The sequence below is a fragment of the Saccostrea echinata genome, unplaced genomic scaffold (assembly GCF_033153115.1).
Source record: "Saccostrea echinata isolate AGI-Se365-2 ecotype Australia unplaced genomic scaffold, CSIRO_AGI_Sech_v1 ptg000009l, whole genome shotgun sequence".
Lineage (NCBI taxonomy): Eukaryota > Metazoa > Mollusca > Bivalvia > Ostreida > Ostreidae > Saccostrea > Saccostrea echinata.
The window spans coordinates 28,264,015-28,281,642 of NW_026889758.1; the positions used below are offsets into that span (position 1 = coordinate 28,264,015).

General features: G+C 32.2%; 2 protein-coding genes across 2 annotated transcripts; one reads left to right on the plus strand and one right to left on the minus strand.

Annotated features, from left to right (window-relative positions):
* Positions 1 to 237: 237 nt before the first annotated feature.
* On the minus strand, positions 238 to 7,682 carry LOC133183553 (breast cancer metastasis-suppressor 1-like protein). The gene is made up of 9 exons (XM_061318495.1): positions 7,470 to 7,682; positions 6,132 to 6,222; positions 5,387 to 5,514; positions 4,911 to 4,990; positions 4,558 to 4,654; positions 4,243 to 4,335; positions 3,946 to 4,010; positions 3,732 to 3,803; positions 238 to 1,934 (listed from the first exon to the last, which is right to left on the minus strand). The coding sequence occupies exons 1-8, from the start codon at positions 7,600 to 7,602 to the stop codon at positions 3,762 to 3,764; spliced, it is 729 nt and encodes a 242-aa protein (XP_061174479.1). The 5' UTR covers positions 7,603 to 7,682; the 3' UTR covers positions 238 to 1,934; positions 3,732 to 3,761.
* A 3,472-nt stretch (positions 7,683 to 11,154) lies between these two features.
* LOC133182618 (uncharacterized) lies at positions 11,155 to 16,155 on the plus strand. Its single transcript, XM_061317465.1, has 4 exons — positions 11,155 to 11,167; positions 11,642 to 14,545; positions 14,650 to 14,838; positions 15,302 to 16,155. The coding sequence occupies exons 1-4, from the start codon at positions 11,155 to 11,157 to the stop codon at positions 15,754 to 15,756; spliced, it is 3,561 nt and encodes a 1,186-aa protein (XP_061173449.1). The 3' UTR covers positions 15,757 to 16,155.
* Positions 16,156 to 17,628: the final 1,473 nt, after the last annotated feature.

Genomic DNA, 17,628 nt, shown 5'->3' on the forward strand with positions numbered 1-17,628 from the left:
GCAGAATTGGTAACCAGTAAAAGTTACTAATGGTAAACATTGGTACCAATGTTTTGCCAATGGTAAATTGCACCACCGATATCAACTAATGGAAGAATTGTGAATGCACCCAATATCTACATGTACTTTTAAAGCATCTTTTCAATAGAGAAATAACTATTCTTTTTTTTTCCCTTACCAACCCCCCCCCCCCCTAAAAAAATTGTTTGTTCTCCAACAAATCAATAATTACATGTAGATGCTTATAAAACTGTTTCTTTATTTACATACTTACAACCTCTCATCTACAATATGTACAAAATGCATGATGCCAATACTATAATGCAGATATAAGTAGACTAATTTTGTTCACTGAATCTGTTCATAAACAATATACAGACAAACAACTGAAGAATATCATCAATGACCTATACATTTATACACCAAAAATAAATAATACATGTGTATGTAACTGTACAGATATAGGTTTCTTGGACAGATATAAACATTTCAATCATTAGAGAAAAAAAACAGCACTACATTTACTCAGGCATAACAACTGAATGCAGCATCATTATTAACTCATTCATAACAACTCTGTTTTTACAGTGCATGTAATTAAGAATTAAATAATGTGGATACATTGAAACATTTTTAGATCAACTATGTAATAAAAATTTCCATAATGCTAAACATTTTCAAATAACATAAGGAATTGCTGTAAAAATATCCAAGATACTATAAACAGGTTGTCATAAACAATGGATAATTACATGTAGCTTGTCAATCTCTATCTTAACATAGATGTACTTCAAAGTGAAAATATATGTATTATGTAACATGGTATTTTTTCCCTTTGAAACTTTTTATGAGAAAAACATATACTGAATATAAACAACTTCTTCTTCTTAAAAAAAAAAATAATAGAGGTACTGTGAGCACTGAACTCACAAAATGATTCACCCCATTCCCACATGAATGTAATGGCAAAGTCAGTGTTTTGCTATAGGAAACCCCAAATAGATGTCCAATGGAAATGAAAAATAAGAGGAGTACAATAGCACTATGTAAAAGAGATTATGTGAAAGTCTCATTCAATTTTATTCAGTGGTTACTGTGGTATAGGAGAAGTTGCAGATAAGAGATGGGTACCCCCCAATGTTATAAAGAGATTGTCAGTGTCCATGTTCTGCTATGGGAAACCTCAGATATCTGTCTGACCCAAAAATAAAATAGGATCTGCACAATGGCACTATTTATTAAAGATTCTGTGAAAGTCTGATTAAATTTTGTTCTGTGGTATTGCAGAAATTGCAGATAAGAGTTGGGTATCCCCAATATTATAGGAAGAGTAGAAGTGTCCATGTTTTGCTATAGGAAACCCCAAATATCTATGAGCAAAAAATAAAATAGGAGCTGCAAAATGGCTCTATGTAATCAAGATTCTGTGAAAGTCTCATTAAATTTTATTCAGTGATATAGCATGAGTTGAGGATAAGAGATTGGTACCTCCAAATGTTACAGACGTACGGACAGACACCCCATCACTATAAACCCCCTCCTGCTTGAAAAGTGGGGGTATTCAAACAGATTATAAAACATTTTATTTTAATGAAAATCTAAACAGAATCTATATTTTTCAAGTGTACAAATTTGTGTTTCCTACTGTATTGCATTAATAGTTTATTTTGGCATGCACAATCTACATTAGTTTAACAGAAAACGGAACCTTTCACATTCATGAAAACAACATAGTGTAGCTTGCCAAAAACATGGATAGAATCCACAAGATTCTTCACCCACACAATAATTGCACAGGTTTTGCATGGCTAGCTGCTTAACAATTGAACTGGCTAGCACAAGTCTTGTGTTGTCTGGGAGATGTCCTTGACACTTGAGCACTGAGGCTATGGATTTGGACAGCTGGCAGTGACTGTCTGCTTTAAAAGCACCACCTGAAATTACCATGCTTTAGTTAGATTTGTACCTATACCTATACATAAGATTTAACAGGGCTCTCATGCTACTTTTTGGGACTGAGGCCAGAGCCATGAAAACTGGGAAAATTAGTGACCTTTTTTGGGAATTTTGTGAAAATGAATCATTACATATTGGGTTTCAGGTGTTTGTTATAAATGTAACTTCTGTTTTGCAATATAGAGGTATATGAATAACAAATTAAGTAAATACATATCTTTCAAATACTCTTTAATTTTCTGGGGGAAATGACTATAATTGGGAAAATTACATGTAACACATTCAATTGTGAAAAAGAGTACCTTTTTTTGAAATGCGAATGAGGCCTTTGAACAGCCCCAACTAGATATCATTGATATGGTGGCCACCTCAAAGGGCCCCGCTTTCAGCAACGAACATGAAAATGTAAGGTAGCCTATTTTTGACCTTGACCCTTGACATAAAAATCAAGGTCACTGCACATCCATTGACCAGTGGCACTCTATGAGTGAAGTATAAGCCACATAGGACCAAGGGCAGAGAAGATATGCTCCGGAGAGAATTTTTCATATAATTCTGCTATGACCTTAACCATAGACCTAGAAACATGGTTCAAGGTCACTGCACATCCTTTACCCAAAGGCACTCTGTGGGTGAAGTATGAGCCAGATTGGGCCAAGGAGATAGAAAATATGCTCCGGACAAGAATTTAAACAGAGAGGCTATTTTTGACCTTGAACCTTGACCTACAAACTTTGTTCAAGGTCACTGCACATCCATTGACCAGTGGCACTCTGTGAGTGAAGTATGAACCACACTGGACCAAGGAGAGAGAAGATATGCTCCAGACAAGGATTTTTCATATACATGTAATTCTGTTATGACCTTAACCTTAGACCTAGAAACATGGTTCAAGGTCACTGCACACCCTTTACCCAAAGACACTCTGTGGGTGAAGTATGAACCAGATTGGGCCAAGGAGAGAGAAGATATGCTCTGGACAAGAGATATCGGATGGACAGATGGACGGATGGACAGACTGATCACTATAGGGTGCCCGCAGAGCAGGGCCCTAATTATAGAGATTTGAGAGCCCTGTTTAATTTTGAGTGTCAGATTATAAATCAGACAAAGGTGTTTAAATCAATAGAACAAATCCATCAATAGTCTTAAGTCTTCCTTGTTGGTGACATGCTGGAGACGTTTTTCTATATGCTGTACTGTGGAATTTTTTTAACGGGGGCTAAATTTGGCTTTATATTTTAGCAATTTGGTAGTAGCCTGCTAAAATTTCAATCACTAAATCTGCACCCTTGCATATGTCCCAAATAAAGGAACAATATAAAACTTTGATCAGTGTGTTATCAAACATTATACATGAATTTTTCTGAACTATTGTGTAAATCAGTATTTAAATGTACAAAGGTAACAGAGACTCATCTGGAAAATATATCCACATAAGATATCTGAAGTACACTTCTATTAAGCAGAACCGAATTGTGTATTTCAGTTTGTAACTTCATAAAACACTGTGACAGTGTCCTCCAAAGAAGTTCTGCTAAAATTATTGGCACACCTTGGAGCAAGCAATATGCCAAATTTTTACACCTGCTTAACACACTACATATATACAGTATTTTATAGACCATGTGATAACAAGGGAAAGTCAAATAATATCTAAAGAATAAGTCAATGCAGGTTTCTTTTACAATAAAAAGCTAAAGCTTGTTTTTCAGTAGCCTTCCAAAATTCAAGCTATCGTGGGAATTGTATTTATCATATATTTTCATACTCACATAAACATTGCACATTTGGAAGTTCCAGCTTCAGCAGAAGTCATACTCAGACTTTCTTTTCTGTTTGAGTGCCTTGTAAGAAAATTAATAAAATGAAAATGAAATATATGTTACCCTTAAAATCTATTTACAGTTTTCTGATTTATACATGAATTTTCTTCACTTAACATATTTTGAAAGAAATGTGTGATATATATGTATCATATTGTCATACCTTTTTAATTGCTGTCCAGTCCTCTATAATTTCTACATCCTTTAACATGTATACTATATATGGTCCTAAATAAAACAAAAAAAAATCATAGGAATATAATCTTCAGACATTATTTAATCTCAACAGTAGTACATTAATGCTCACAAGTACATTGTAAACATAATCTACAATAGATAGAAGACTAGATAAGATTATTAACCAGTAGTGCTAAAATTAAGAATTAAATACTGCTTAGAAAGTCTAACATTGAAATGTTACTTATATAGTATGATTAATATTAGAATCTGTATCTTATACCTGACACAGATACAGGTTTTTTCCTTCGTTCTGAAGATGAACCATCTATTTTCTTTTTACTCTTACTCATTGTCTGTGTTTCATCCCAGAGATCTATGGAATGAAAAAAAGTTATATAAATGTCAAAGCAATTTGAAGCTTATGTACATTGTACTTTGATTTTTGACTATTATAAAGTGGATGAATTTGATGTGTATAATTTTTTTTTATTTTGAAAAATGTTGTTTTTAGTCTTGATCATAACAAATTTGCACTGACCAACAAGGATATAAATACTAAATACCACTCTTTAAAATTTGTCTTATATTCTCATACCAGATGATATATCTATATTATGTCTGTCTTCCTCTAGACGACGAATTCGATCCTCAAGTTCACCTTTGACACTATCATATAAAAGTTCCTTTTCACTCTAAAATGTGAAAGAAACAAAATCTAATACTTTCCGAATTAAATGTTTGATTCAAAGGAAGTACAATGAATGATACAAGCAGATTTACCATATTTTTAAAGTTTAGAATGTATTAAAAAATTATCAATTACTATAAAGTTAATATTAAGTCCATTTTATACAACTAGCTGCATCAAATAATTAATGTCTAACAGTAAGTAAATAATGCAATAAATAAGTTTTGAAAGAGAATATCATTCATTTACAAACCCATTACCTCTAAATTTTGCTGTGCAGCTAAAACTTCACTTTCAAATTTATTCTGAATGCTGTCTATCCTGAATTCTCTTAAGATTCCTGTAAAAAATATATAAAATTCACTTTATTTTACTACCTGAAAAATGAATAGAAAACATACAATAACAAAAATGACAGAAACACACACAAACTTATTTGTATTGTTCTTCGGTCATTCACCATTTTTTTATGTAATGTTTGACAGGAAATACTTCATGAATCATGTGTACTATATATACATGTAAATATTAATGTACCACTAAAATCAGGCTATCTATTTATATTCAGCCACTTGCTAAGTTTCAATGCCTTTGTCTATTTGTCTAAATATTCAGAACACAATGCCTTTGTCTATTTGTCTAAATATTCAGAACACAAACTTCAGAACATGTTGTTTATTATAAGTTATTCTTCATCTAAAATCAGTGCAAAAAAATATTAAATCTGAACTTTCACCTGCTACTTCTGTTCTAATTCTCATGTTTTCCTGTAACTGTGCTAGAGGACTGAGGTATTCCAGAGCCCTGCCTGCTCGGACTTCCTCTAGTTTATGTTCAATCTGACCCATTCTCTCCTTGTATAGCCTGCAATAAGTACATACCTTAAAAAAGCTCAGGCCCAATGAAAAGGGTCATTATTAAAAGATCTCTTGTACATGTCAAGTGACAACTTACCCCTTATCACATTTAAGGAAATGCTCTAAATTTTTCAAACAGCATTTTATATAATTGCATTTGTATTAGAAGAAAAGAGAATATATATTTTTGTCTTTTCATATACCAGATTAAGTCTTCCATGCTTATCTATGATATAGCTGATTTAAGCAATGATTGCTGAATTTGACTGCAGAAAATTAGTTTTATTTCTTATAATCTACATTACTGTGTTTAAACCAGAGATTATGGAAAACTCTTTGACTGAAGAATAAATTTTCTTCAACCTAAAAAAAAAATTGTGCCAAATTGAGAAATCTAAATGAATTACATTTAAAGAAGAATGTAATGTTTACCATCAACTGCATATGGTTCAAAATTGTGCTGAAATTAGTATCTCCAGATTTCAGTCCACAGTTGTGAGAAGTTGCAATCATTACCAATATTTCAGCAATGCTCAACTTATGAAAGACAGTTTGTCACAAAAAAAAAACAAAAAACAAACAAACAAACAAACACAAAAAACTAAGAAAACTAAGAAAACTTACACTTCTTTTAAATCTGAGAACTGTTTTTCTAAATCTGCCATATCATCTAGGCACTCTGTTTTTCTTCTTTCACATTCTTCTTCATCAAGTTCTGTAATATTTATTTATTTATTTTGAAAAATGCAATGAATATATTTAAGTTTATACTGTAGGAATGCTTGTTCACATATTTTTTTTAACAGTAAACAGGTCTAGTACTAGCCAAATAACTTGAATTACCTACCATAGCTTTCTTTAGCTACTTGAAGTAGCTTTACTTAGCTATTTCAATGCAACTTTTCACAATTTTGGTTTTTATTTAAAACAGACAAAAAAAATCGCAAGTATATGACTACTAATATTCATAGTAGGGAGTTTTAAAAAAGGAATCCTAGGCAAATATTGTTTAAACATTGCTAGTTTTGAAAAAAAAAAATCTTTAAAAAAACCTTTGTTTATTCATATCTAAAATAAACGACACTGTCTGTCCTCCACAATTTATATGTCATCATCCCATTCTTTTCTTTTCTCATTGTATGTTTATTGCTATATTTTGTACATATGTATATGCCTCTCATTTATCCTATTGTGCTGAACTATTATAGTCCAATCAATTATCATGTTAACCAGAACTGGTCTTCTTTGATATTTCATTCAACAAGTAACTGTTAGGTCACAAATTAACTGTTGTATATAGCCCCAAATCTTTTTGAACTTTGATTGCAATTGTGCTGAAAGAGACACATCTTCAAGCGGGATTTTTACATGAATTGTTTTCAGATCAGTTCAAAGTTGAAAATTATCACTGCAACAAAGTGTGATTTTTTGCACATCCTGAAAATATTCTTATTTAAGAAATAAGTAGGACGTAGTAGCTAAATAAAGCTACTTCAGGTTGGTAAATAAAGTTATGTACAGTAGGCATTTCAAGCTATGTAGCTAAATCTACTGACTGTACCAGACCTAGAATAAAAGATAAGTATAAATCAAATACATGTTTGTTTGACTAATTCAGCAACATTTAATATTATATTTTTATTGAATGTTACAAAGTAACAAAACCGACATCAAATGAATAGTAACCCTATCAGTACTGATAACATTTCATCAATATTTGTGTTATTGTGATGTGTGTATTGCTGATTGCTGCATAGTGGAATCGGGTTCGACATCACAATTTGCTGAGAAAATTCGAAATAAGAAGCCCTCATTTCTAATAATCGTTATCTCAAATATAAACAAATGCGTGAATTTCTTCACCTGAATGACCAAAATTATATACAGACATGCTATATTAATCTATACAACGATTTATGGAATGTCTAGAAGGGATTCCCCGTCTTCCTCTACAAATTTTACCTGAACCATCTTCCTCCTCTGAACCCATTTCTGAGTCATCATCAGAACTATTATTGCTTCCCGGGGTTTCTTGTTCCATTTCTTCTTCCTCTGTTTCTGTTTTCCCGTTCTCCAAGACAGGCATTTTCATCATATCGTATCAAAATATTCACCTCATTTCCCAAACATTCAAAGTGCGCGTAGCGGAAGTTTGTGTCGGAAAAAATGGCAATGCGCATGTGTATTGGAAAACCACACTGCTTCTATTTTTACAATTATAGACACACCATAGGCGGATCAAAACACTTTGTTATTTTCAAAGAAATAAAATAAAACAAAAAGGTAGATTGATAAACAAACAAACAAACAAGTAAATAAATAAATAAATATAAATAAATAAATAAATAAATAAATAAATAAATAAATAAATAAATAAATAAATAAATAAATAAATAAATAAATAAATAAATAAATAAATAAATAAATATGGCGAATCTGAGCTTAAAAATAAAAATACGATTATTCTGTATGAAACAAAATTAATTTCCTTTCTTTATCTTCAAATGGTAAGGCTGTGTGTAATAAGTAGTTTCAATCCTTTTTAAACGGCAGATAATGGTAAGGCATATATTTAAATTAATTTGTGTGTGTGTAATATGTCAGTGAAAGTTTTCGCCACGCAACTCAATATAGTGTGCCTGGCATCTCTCCTATAAAAATACATTAGCCTTTTGAACAGTTGAAGGAATCCAATGAGATACACCCGTGAGCTACGAAAGGGGGGAAGAGCTCTCTTTCCTCGAGTGTGTAACAGAAAGAAAATGTGACAGACCAGACCAGGACTAGAAGCCGGCAGGATCTTTTGAACTCTAGATACGTGATCTAGTAACTGAGGTTTTCAGTCGTCAGCCATCTGCGTTCGAACCTGCTCGGCCGCTACAAGATTTTTTTTTTTTAACATTTCCGGTCCCGAACACATCAATTACATATTCTAAATTTATATGCCATAGATAAGCCTGTGTAAAAGACCAGAAAAAAGTGAATTGAAAAAAACTCATATGTCATTTAACTGAAGTATGAAAGTGTATTTAAAAATCACAATTTGAATCTCATACTGCATGCTGTGTTTTGTTAATCTCCATCGAAATGAGTGCAGTTAGAAAGCTGAATTTACACTAAGAAATTTATGTGATTGTGATAGACTATAGTTTATTTACCTTATAACATAATTAAGATATTACACATCGAATTCATTTACTATAACAATTAGAAAATAGCATAAACACATTTGTAAAAGGAAAGAAGAATCTATGATTTGACCAATATAATAAAAACAAAAACTTTTTATTTGAAAGAAATTATTTTCCTTTTACTCGAACAAGATTTTCGAATCTGATAATACTCAAAATAAAAACAATATCCCCAAAATGTTTCATTATTTGATTCTATATTCATATTATGGAATTTTATGAATTTTCTTTTCTTTATTATTGTACAAAGGACTACATTGAAAAAAGCTATGATTTAACCAATAGTAAACATTTAATTTATGGAGGCCACTCTTCCCCCTTTCCACCATCTAATTAATCAGTTGCTTTAACTGCTTATGAGAGCTTTATTGAAAAGCTCAACCAAAATCCCAGACCATATCTACTTCGTCAATAATTACAATTACATGACACATTTTTTTGTAAAGCAATGCACATATAAATATTTAATAATAAAATTTAATAATAAAACCCCACAAATTCCTTCTTCTCCGACGAATATTTCTAAGCTGTCTGAATCTTGTCTCTCCATATTTTTGCTTTTGATTGTGTCATTAGATCACTGCCTATAAATGTTAATCATACTCCAATTTAATTGCTGTATTAATAATCCAGGTGCGAGAATTAAGAAAAAAGCTTCTTGTATAGGGGTTGACTTACTTACGTTATCATAATACTAGTGTCTTTTATTAATTTTCAATCTAAAGTTGTAATTATTTTCAACTTTAGATTGAAAATTAATAAAAGACACTAGTACCTCAATTACCAATACATTTAAAATGTACATCATTGTTATTTTACCCATGCATTCTTTCTTTAAAAAAATCGATTTCATTAACAAACACTTAACGGTTCAAATTAAATTGTTAAAATACTTTGCATACAAACGCAAAGTATGGGAATACAAGCATGCATACTTAGAACTCCTAAATAAACCCATCCCATCCTACGTGACTAGGAATCATTAATGATACAGAAAACATAGAAACTACTACCAAAAAAAAAATTCACAGAAAAAAGTTTAATTCTATCATTCACCAATGCATACCAGAAAAAAAAAACTGCAACTATAAAGCCAACTGATAAACAATGGATTCTCTTTTTTAAAAAAAAAAAAAAAAAACTCCATGTATCCGTAAAAGTTAATAAATCAAAGTACTGACAGTACTGAAAAGCGCTAAGCTAACTTAGTTAAAGTATTCTGATGAATACAATCTTGATAAATATGCCCTTTTTCAGAAATTGTCACAAGGGAGGCAAACTATTTTTTCATGAAGAAAATCAGATTTCTGAATATAATTCACACAAGGTTGAGATATGATTGTATTTTAAACTCTGACTTATAAAAGCCAGCCCAAATCGTTCATGTGAACTATAACTTAGATGTTTTTTGTTTGTAAAAAAAAAAAAAATGTGCAACAGCAAGACATTCTCTGATGAACAATTATGATCATTCAATCAGTTGTACATTATGGATGTGCATTTGATGGCAGGATTGTTGATTCATTCTCTGCTCGACAAAATGTAGAACTTTTTAAAGTTATTGAAGCTCTTTTAAGCGAATGTGGTAGATTTTCTTTGAAAATCTTAGTTTTTTAAAGAATGATATTTTGCATATCATGAAATTTCAGTTTTTGACACTACTAATGTATTTTTTAAAGACCATACAATTATATTATTACTTGTATTATTATTATTATTTTAAAATTATGTATGAGAAGACTATCTGCATACATGTAAGTCTTATCTTTTTGACTTTGTCAATAAAAATGTTCAATTCAACCATTTTTAAGTTGATGATACACTAACAGATCAAACAAGCATCAAAATACAAACTTTTAAAAGCAAAGGAAGTTTTTGTTTCATATTTACATTACGAATAATATCGTAAATACACGATTCCTGCTATAAAATGTGATTCTCTTCTAAGACAGTTGTTGAAGTTACGACAAATGAATGTTGTTTTTTAATGATAATAAACAACCATCAATGGCTTATATGACTGGCAGAAAATAAAAATGGTCCCTAAAGCATGTGCATTATTTAAAGCTTACGGAGACTATACTTTGGGAATCAGCTAAAATATTGGAGAATAGGAGAATAACTCCGTGTGCTGACTATCATTTTTGCGCGGGAAAACACCACTGCCAAGCTGTGACACCTTTGATCAATGAATCTTAATACACAGTATAGTAATATTGTGCGTTTGTTTATTGAGTAAGTCGATTTACAAAACCTTTCAAAGGAAACCGGACTGTGTTCGCCACGTCGATGACATGGACACGTTGCAACAATGACGAAGACTAAGATTCTTCGTAGCCTTCTTACTTCATAACAAACTTAGTGGTTCATTATAATTGTTCAAGCAATGTCGACCAGTAGGGGTACTGGGATAATTCTATGTATTCTCACGACCCAGATTATTATCTGCCTAATGCATGGAATTAAAGGGTAAGAATTTAGAGATATCAATCGTATAACTAAGATACATGTATTTTTTATTTGAAGACGTTAATAATCACCTACAAATGGGATATTTTTTATATACGTTTTCACTCACCATTTGGCGAGCAAATTATGACAATTGAAAAAAAAATATATGTGACACTTCTGTATATGGATTTAGTAATAAAGGAATACCTTCCTATGCTTGAAATATGTGAAGAATTATTTAAATCAATATGAAAACAACAAGTATTTCACACTTTTATGTATACTACAGACCATTTAGGATGAAACTCTGCTTTGTTGTATTATGTACACCTATAAAGTCAATCACAAATTTTGAATATTACGAATATCTGTATGTTTTTAAATCACTTAACATTATTTTAAATATATAACACACAATATTTTTTCATTAAATATTGTTCTTGGCGACTTTGATAAATGCACATATAATATTTTATATTATATATTTAGTAGTTTATTCTAATGGGGCGTTCAGAATTTTGACCTACGTATTTCGTGCTATATTTTACAGAAATGTGATAGAAGCAGGAAAGTGTGACATCAGTACATGGTACACCAAGGTGTCTGCAGAAGGTTTGTTTGACAGCTCAATGAATACTCAACAGAAAAAAATACACAGCACAATCCAAAACCTAGTTGTCCACAGTAAAAATAAACTTAATGTAAAACTGATCGACTGTAAAATCTTGGAAATTTACGAAAATGAAATGAAGAAAGGGAAAGTTGTCAAAGCTACTGAGCCAAAACCTACGACAGAAAAATCACAGACAGATGACAATTTAACAACTATTAAAACCACAGAAAATACTTCATCCCAGAAGAATGACTCTAACAAGTTAAAAAATCCACTATATGAGAAGCTTGCTGAACTCAAATCTGACGACGAAGCAACCGAAAAAATGTCTCGGGAAAAAGACAGAGAAAGCGAAATGTTAGCAGACGATAGTGAGATTGATGAAACAGAATTAGATGAAATAAAAGATGAAAGAAGTAGTGATGGAGATCTTGATGACTCAGAAAACCACAAAGATATCCAGTACAAAAAATTCGAGACCAGGTCAGATGACAGGACTCGAAAATCATTGGTGCAGGAAGAAATGCTCAAACAAGAGACAAACACATCTGACTCAGAAAAAATCGAGACAGAATCAAATGGACTCAGTAACACAAACGGATCCTTATACATGAGAAATAATAAAGAGATTACTAAATATATAGCAACGGAAGGGAAGACATGTAAGAGATATACTTGGAAATTACAAAAATACATGGTTTTGAACATATCCCCAAAGGAAGTAGTGGATGAATCAAACAAGAAAAATTTGGGATACGACTGCGGAGAATCATACACCCTCTCACCCTCGTACTGTTCACTGCAGATAAAGGACACAATAATGTATAATATGACAAAACATATAACAGGCAAGTTCGAGAAACGTACAGATTACTTAACAGATAATTCGCATACTCCACTTACTCCAGGTAGTACAAATAGATACACCAAAGAAATCTTGGAAGCAGGAACAGAAAAAGAAAATGCAAACGAGATAAATGAGTTGTCTACAGAGCATGAAGCGATGTTAATAGATCAAACTTTAAATGAAGAAATTGACAATTCTTTCGACGAATTACTGATACCAAACGAGAGCTACTCTGAAAATTCTGAAGATATGATAATGTCACATAACAACGAAGATTTGCCAAATGATACTATACAAAGGTCGTCAAATGAAGAAACCAGCAATGAATATAAATCACAGGAAACATTTGACATAAAGGTTTTGGAAGATATAGTGTCTTTAAAAACGGAAGAATATACGAAGAAAATAACTGTCCTGGAATTGAATATAATAAAGCTTGAAAATCAGATGTTAATGGAAAAATTGAACAAAGAAAATCATTCCAGCACTATAGCAAGACTAGAGAATAGCATTCTCAGATTAGAGAACGAGCTATTAAGAATGAAACAAAGCTTCCATCATATGAAAATTGAGAATGATGAAATGAAGAGAGCACAGCGGAAATACCTAGAACTTGGACATAGTTCTGAAAGCTACTCTTTACAAAAACGTAATCAAGACCAACTTCTGACGGAGCAACAGCAAACGATTATGAAACTGTCAGAGAATTTACAAAACCAATCATACTTGATAGATAAATTGAAGAATCGGTCCGAGGATATAAATGACCAAAATAGAATGTTACATGCAATGGTCATGAACCAAACTGTATTGATGTCACAGATAATGGCAAAAGTACAATCACTTACTGAACGAACCCTACAACAACACGAAGCAACAGAAGAAATGAAGCTGAAGCTAAGAATTGGTCTGGAAGACGTTAAAGTATTAAAAAACAGCCAGACAAACCAACAGCTGGTAGATCCACCAGCCACAAACCCAAAGGAATCATATCTGGAAGATCTCTCAAACCAGCTACTTCAACAACTAGACGATCTAGTGTCAGATAAAAAACTAGAGAGTGGTGAAACAATTGAACATGCGTCTTCTGTTAGACAAATAAAAGACCAAGACGATGAAGTCGATGAACAATTAAAGGAGTATTTACATTACAACTCAATCACCTCGTCTGTCAAACCTCAGGAATGGTGTAACTCTAGCGCACATTGTTACAAGGGCTTTATTATTATATCCGAGTGTGTGCCGTTCTCATCTTTGGTATTTGCTAATTGTGAAACAGAAAGCTTGATGAAATATTCTGAAACTGATAATGAACCAGAAAGTATAGAGAACATTCAAAGAAATGAAAAGAAATCGAATGAAAGGAAAGAATCTGAAACTTCACAAAATGTACAACTACCAGATCCTGACGATAGGACGAGTGTAAAAAAGGAAGAAAATATTAGACTCAGTATGGATCAATACAATGAAACTACAGAAGGGGATGTTCTAAAGTTTATAGAAAAGGCCATAGAAGAAATAGATGTAAAACAGACTTTAACAACGAAAAATGTGCAAAACAAAGAAAAAGATACGGCAACAGAACAAGAAATACAAAAACCTATGAATAATTTGGAATCGGATTTAGGTAAAGAAAATGAAGAGGATATGAATAAAATGAAAACCGAATTACATCGTAATTCTATCGTAAAAAATCCGAGTGCAGATACAGGTCGTAGGAATGAAAGTGACATCAGCGGCTCAGACACGAAAGAAAACAATGAACACAGTACTGGTGATAAAACCAAAGCGCAAGAATTAGAGAACCTGAAGAATAAAGAGATCAGCAATAAAAGTACGAATATAGAAAACAGAAAACATGAAAGCGATATAGCAAGTATTAAAGAGTCTAAGACGCCAGTGAAGTATGTTGCAGATGGACAAAGTGATCCAAAGGGTTTGTATTTTTTAACGATATTCCATCAGATTATGTATATTTCACTGATGCCGACATTACATGTTCAGTAACTTGTAATTACATTTTAAATGCTTCTATTACAGATTGTTACGACTACTATGTCAAAGGAAATTCGAGAAATGGTGTCTATAAGATCCGACCCTACGGTACCAACAGACTGATTCAGGTATATTGCGACATGAAAAAAGGCGGTTGGACGTTGATTCAGAAGCGTCAGGATGGCACCACCAATTTCTATAGAGACTGGGAGGATTACAGAGAGGGATTTGGAGGTACTTCTTTTGTGTATAGTCATCATCGGAAATTTCTTAGTGCAAACATGGATATTCTGGGAGAAAGTTGAATCTCTGAGTTACTTGGCGTCGAGAATTTTAATATACGCTGAAAGAAACTTAGGTCTTCATAGATAAATATTCACAATGCACAATTAAAAATTTCTCAAATCAATGAAAGGTATCAATGTCGTGACTCATTTTTGATTTAAGTCTAGTGTCTATGACCAGAAGTTTCTACCGATGTATGGAAAAACAACTTTACAACTGTGAATACAGCTATAGAAGTTTTTAAAATTTATCTTATAATAAATTTACAAACTGCAAAGGCATTTTGACATCAAATTATTCCTGATTATCAAAATTGTATTTTGTCTGCCATTCCATGACAGAAGACCTTATTCGAACCCTAGAGAAATATAAGTAGTTGTAGTGTTTTAACTCTTTGATTATTATTTTACAGGTGTGTATGGAGAACATTGGCTTGGAAACAACGTCATACACCGACTCACAAACCAGGATCACTACACCCTTAGAATTGAGATGACAGACTGGGATAAAAACAGTAAATTCGCTGAATATAGCACATTTGTTGTGGATGATGAAGATGATGGGTATAAATTACACATTGGAGGTTACGAGGGTGATGCAGGCGATGGAATGATTAAACATAACAATAAAAAGTTCTCAACCCGAGATGTTGACAATGATCAAGTTGTGAAAGAATTTGGTGGAAGTTGCGCAAAGAGATTCCACGCCGCCTGGTGGTTTTACAAGTGTTATCAGAGTAATTTAAATGGAAAATACTATAGAAATGGAAAAATTGACGATAAAAAATATGATGGCGTGACATGGAAACCTTGGAAGGGCACAAACTATTCATTAAAATATGTGGAGATGAAAATAAAGCCAAATTAAGCCAATAAAGTGACATTAATATATTTTTTTTTATCGGATTAAATAAAAAAAGTAACAATTCAAAGACCAAAATACATTTAGTGTGATATCAAGCATCAACGTTTCATGAAAGTTTCAAGTTATTACTAGATATCACTCGAGCCTTGCAGATGAGTTAATTGAACAATGTGCGTTAATTTAGTGGAGCTCATACAAAGAACCATGCATGAAATTTATTACAGTGGTAGCAGAATCCTGTTTTCTTCATCAGTTATCACTTCCAATTCCCTGTGGAGACATATCCATTTTTATAATCTTGTGGTAAAATCGTTAGAAAGTTTTTTTTTACTTTTTGCACCTTTGAAGAGTACTCTTTGTTGCTACTTCCATTTGTCTTAATCATAGAAGATTGATGAAATATCACTAATAGAAAAATAAAACCAGAGCTCCAGATAATTTTTTTTTACCTCAAAGTGTATTTACTCCCTAATTTTCAAATCAATGCAGATTTTGCTTCTTAGCTGAATAATCAAAGAGTATTTTGTTAATCTATTGCTCTTTTGACATCTAATGTGATTTTTATCTTGTTATCAAAATAAGTGTTTTTGAAAGAGGAATGTAAAATACGGAATTTCTGCATAAATCAATTAGGTTAATGAAATTTTAAAAATTTTGTCAGCTTTTAGCTTTAACCGAGAAACATTTTGTTTCTTTCACCAGAAAGACCATACGGTAGGCAAAGTTACCAGGGGAACACAGAACTCCATTTAAGATTAGGCCTATATCGATCGTAGCAAGAGTTTACCGAGAAAAATATCCTTCCTTTGGCCAGATAAAATTAATATTTTGATTCTCATACCAACCTGCCACTCTCAAAATGACCCGCCCGTTGTTGTTTTTTAATCAAAAATATATATTAGGTTTTGCTATATTGCCATCGTCTCCGTTTGCATTAAAAGTCGCGCGGCGCTATTTATAGCACAGGAGCATGTGGAAAGCCAAAAAAATTCCTTTCGATAAAAATTTAAACACTGAGCTGACCTCAATTCACATAATTAATTAAATCGTACTTGCATCATTCAATCCGTCGTACGCAGTACTTTCATAATGTAATGCTTATTTATGATTGCTAATGCGTAATTCTACGCCCTGATTTAATTTCTAATGCGTATTTTGAAAAATTCAATGCATATTTCTGCAAATACGCACCTTCTCTGGAGCTCTGAAAACTTGAATAAAAAATGACAGCTGTTCTATATTTCCTTGAAAATTGAAAAAAAAAATTATCTCTCTCCTGCTTTGAACATTCCAAGGGTTCAAGCATGTACTTAATTATGAGCGTAACACATACAGGTATGTTCTTAAAGAAAAAAATGCTATCATCATGGATGTAGTTTTCTTTGCAAAAATAAAAGATTCCTGTGTTTTTGAACTTAACCCCCCCCCCCCCCCTTGGACTCCCAGTTATCAACTGTGGTATATTCTACACAACGTAAATACGATCGTTTGTTTTCAATATTATTTTTAACAAATTGCAGAGTTTAGTTACAGATTAATTCACTGGCTGTATTTTCTCTTCAGTGGTTGTGCCCTTTGAAAATTTTTCAATGAAATGTTGTTGCCTTTTTAAATAAAATTCTGGGATATCTATGGAAAGAAAAAAAAAATATTTCCCTTGTAATTTTTTAATGGACTATTTGAAGCTAAAGCAATTCCATACTTGGATTCTTCAACTGCAGCTAGTGTTTGTGATTATGTATGTTGCCCAGCACAGGCTCTTTATTCTGCCACATGAAAATGATTCTTAATCATAAATGAGTAAAGACTTGCATTCCGCCATATTTCAAGTGGAAGTCTACAACAGGCACTTCCTACAGATATTCTCAAAATGTT

Excerpts from the sequence above, each read along its gene's own strand:
- LOC133182618 (XM_061317465.1), top strand. Across the intron at positions 14,546-14,649 it reads TGGACAAAGTGATCCAAAGG|ATTGTTACGACTACTATGTC; the intron begins GTTTGTATTTTT and ends CTTCTATTACAG. Across the intron at positions 14,839-15,301 it reads TTACAGAGAGGGATTTGGAG|GTGTGTATGGAGAACATTGG; the intron begins GTACTTCTTTTG and ends ATTATTTTACAG.
- LOC133183553 (XM_061318495.1), bottom strand. The coding sequence starts at position 7,602 with ATGATGAAAATGCCTGTCTTGGAGAACGGGAAAACAGAAACAGAGGAA. Across the intron at positions 6,223-7,469 it reads AGAGGAGGAAGATGGTTCAG|AACTTGATGAAGAAGAATGT; the intron begins GTAAAATTTGTA and ends TAAATATTACAG. Across the intron at positions 5,515-6,131 it reads TTCTCAGATTTAAAAGAAGT|GCTATACAAGGAGAGAATGG; the intron begins GTAAGTTTTCTT and ends TACTTATTGCAG.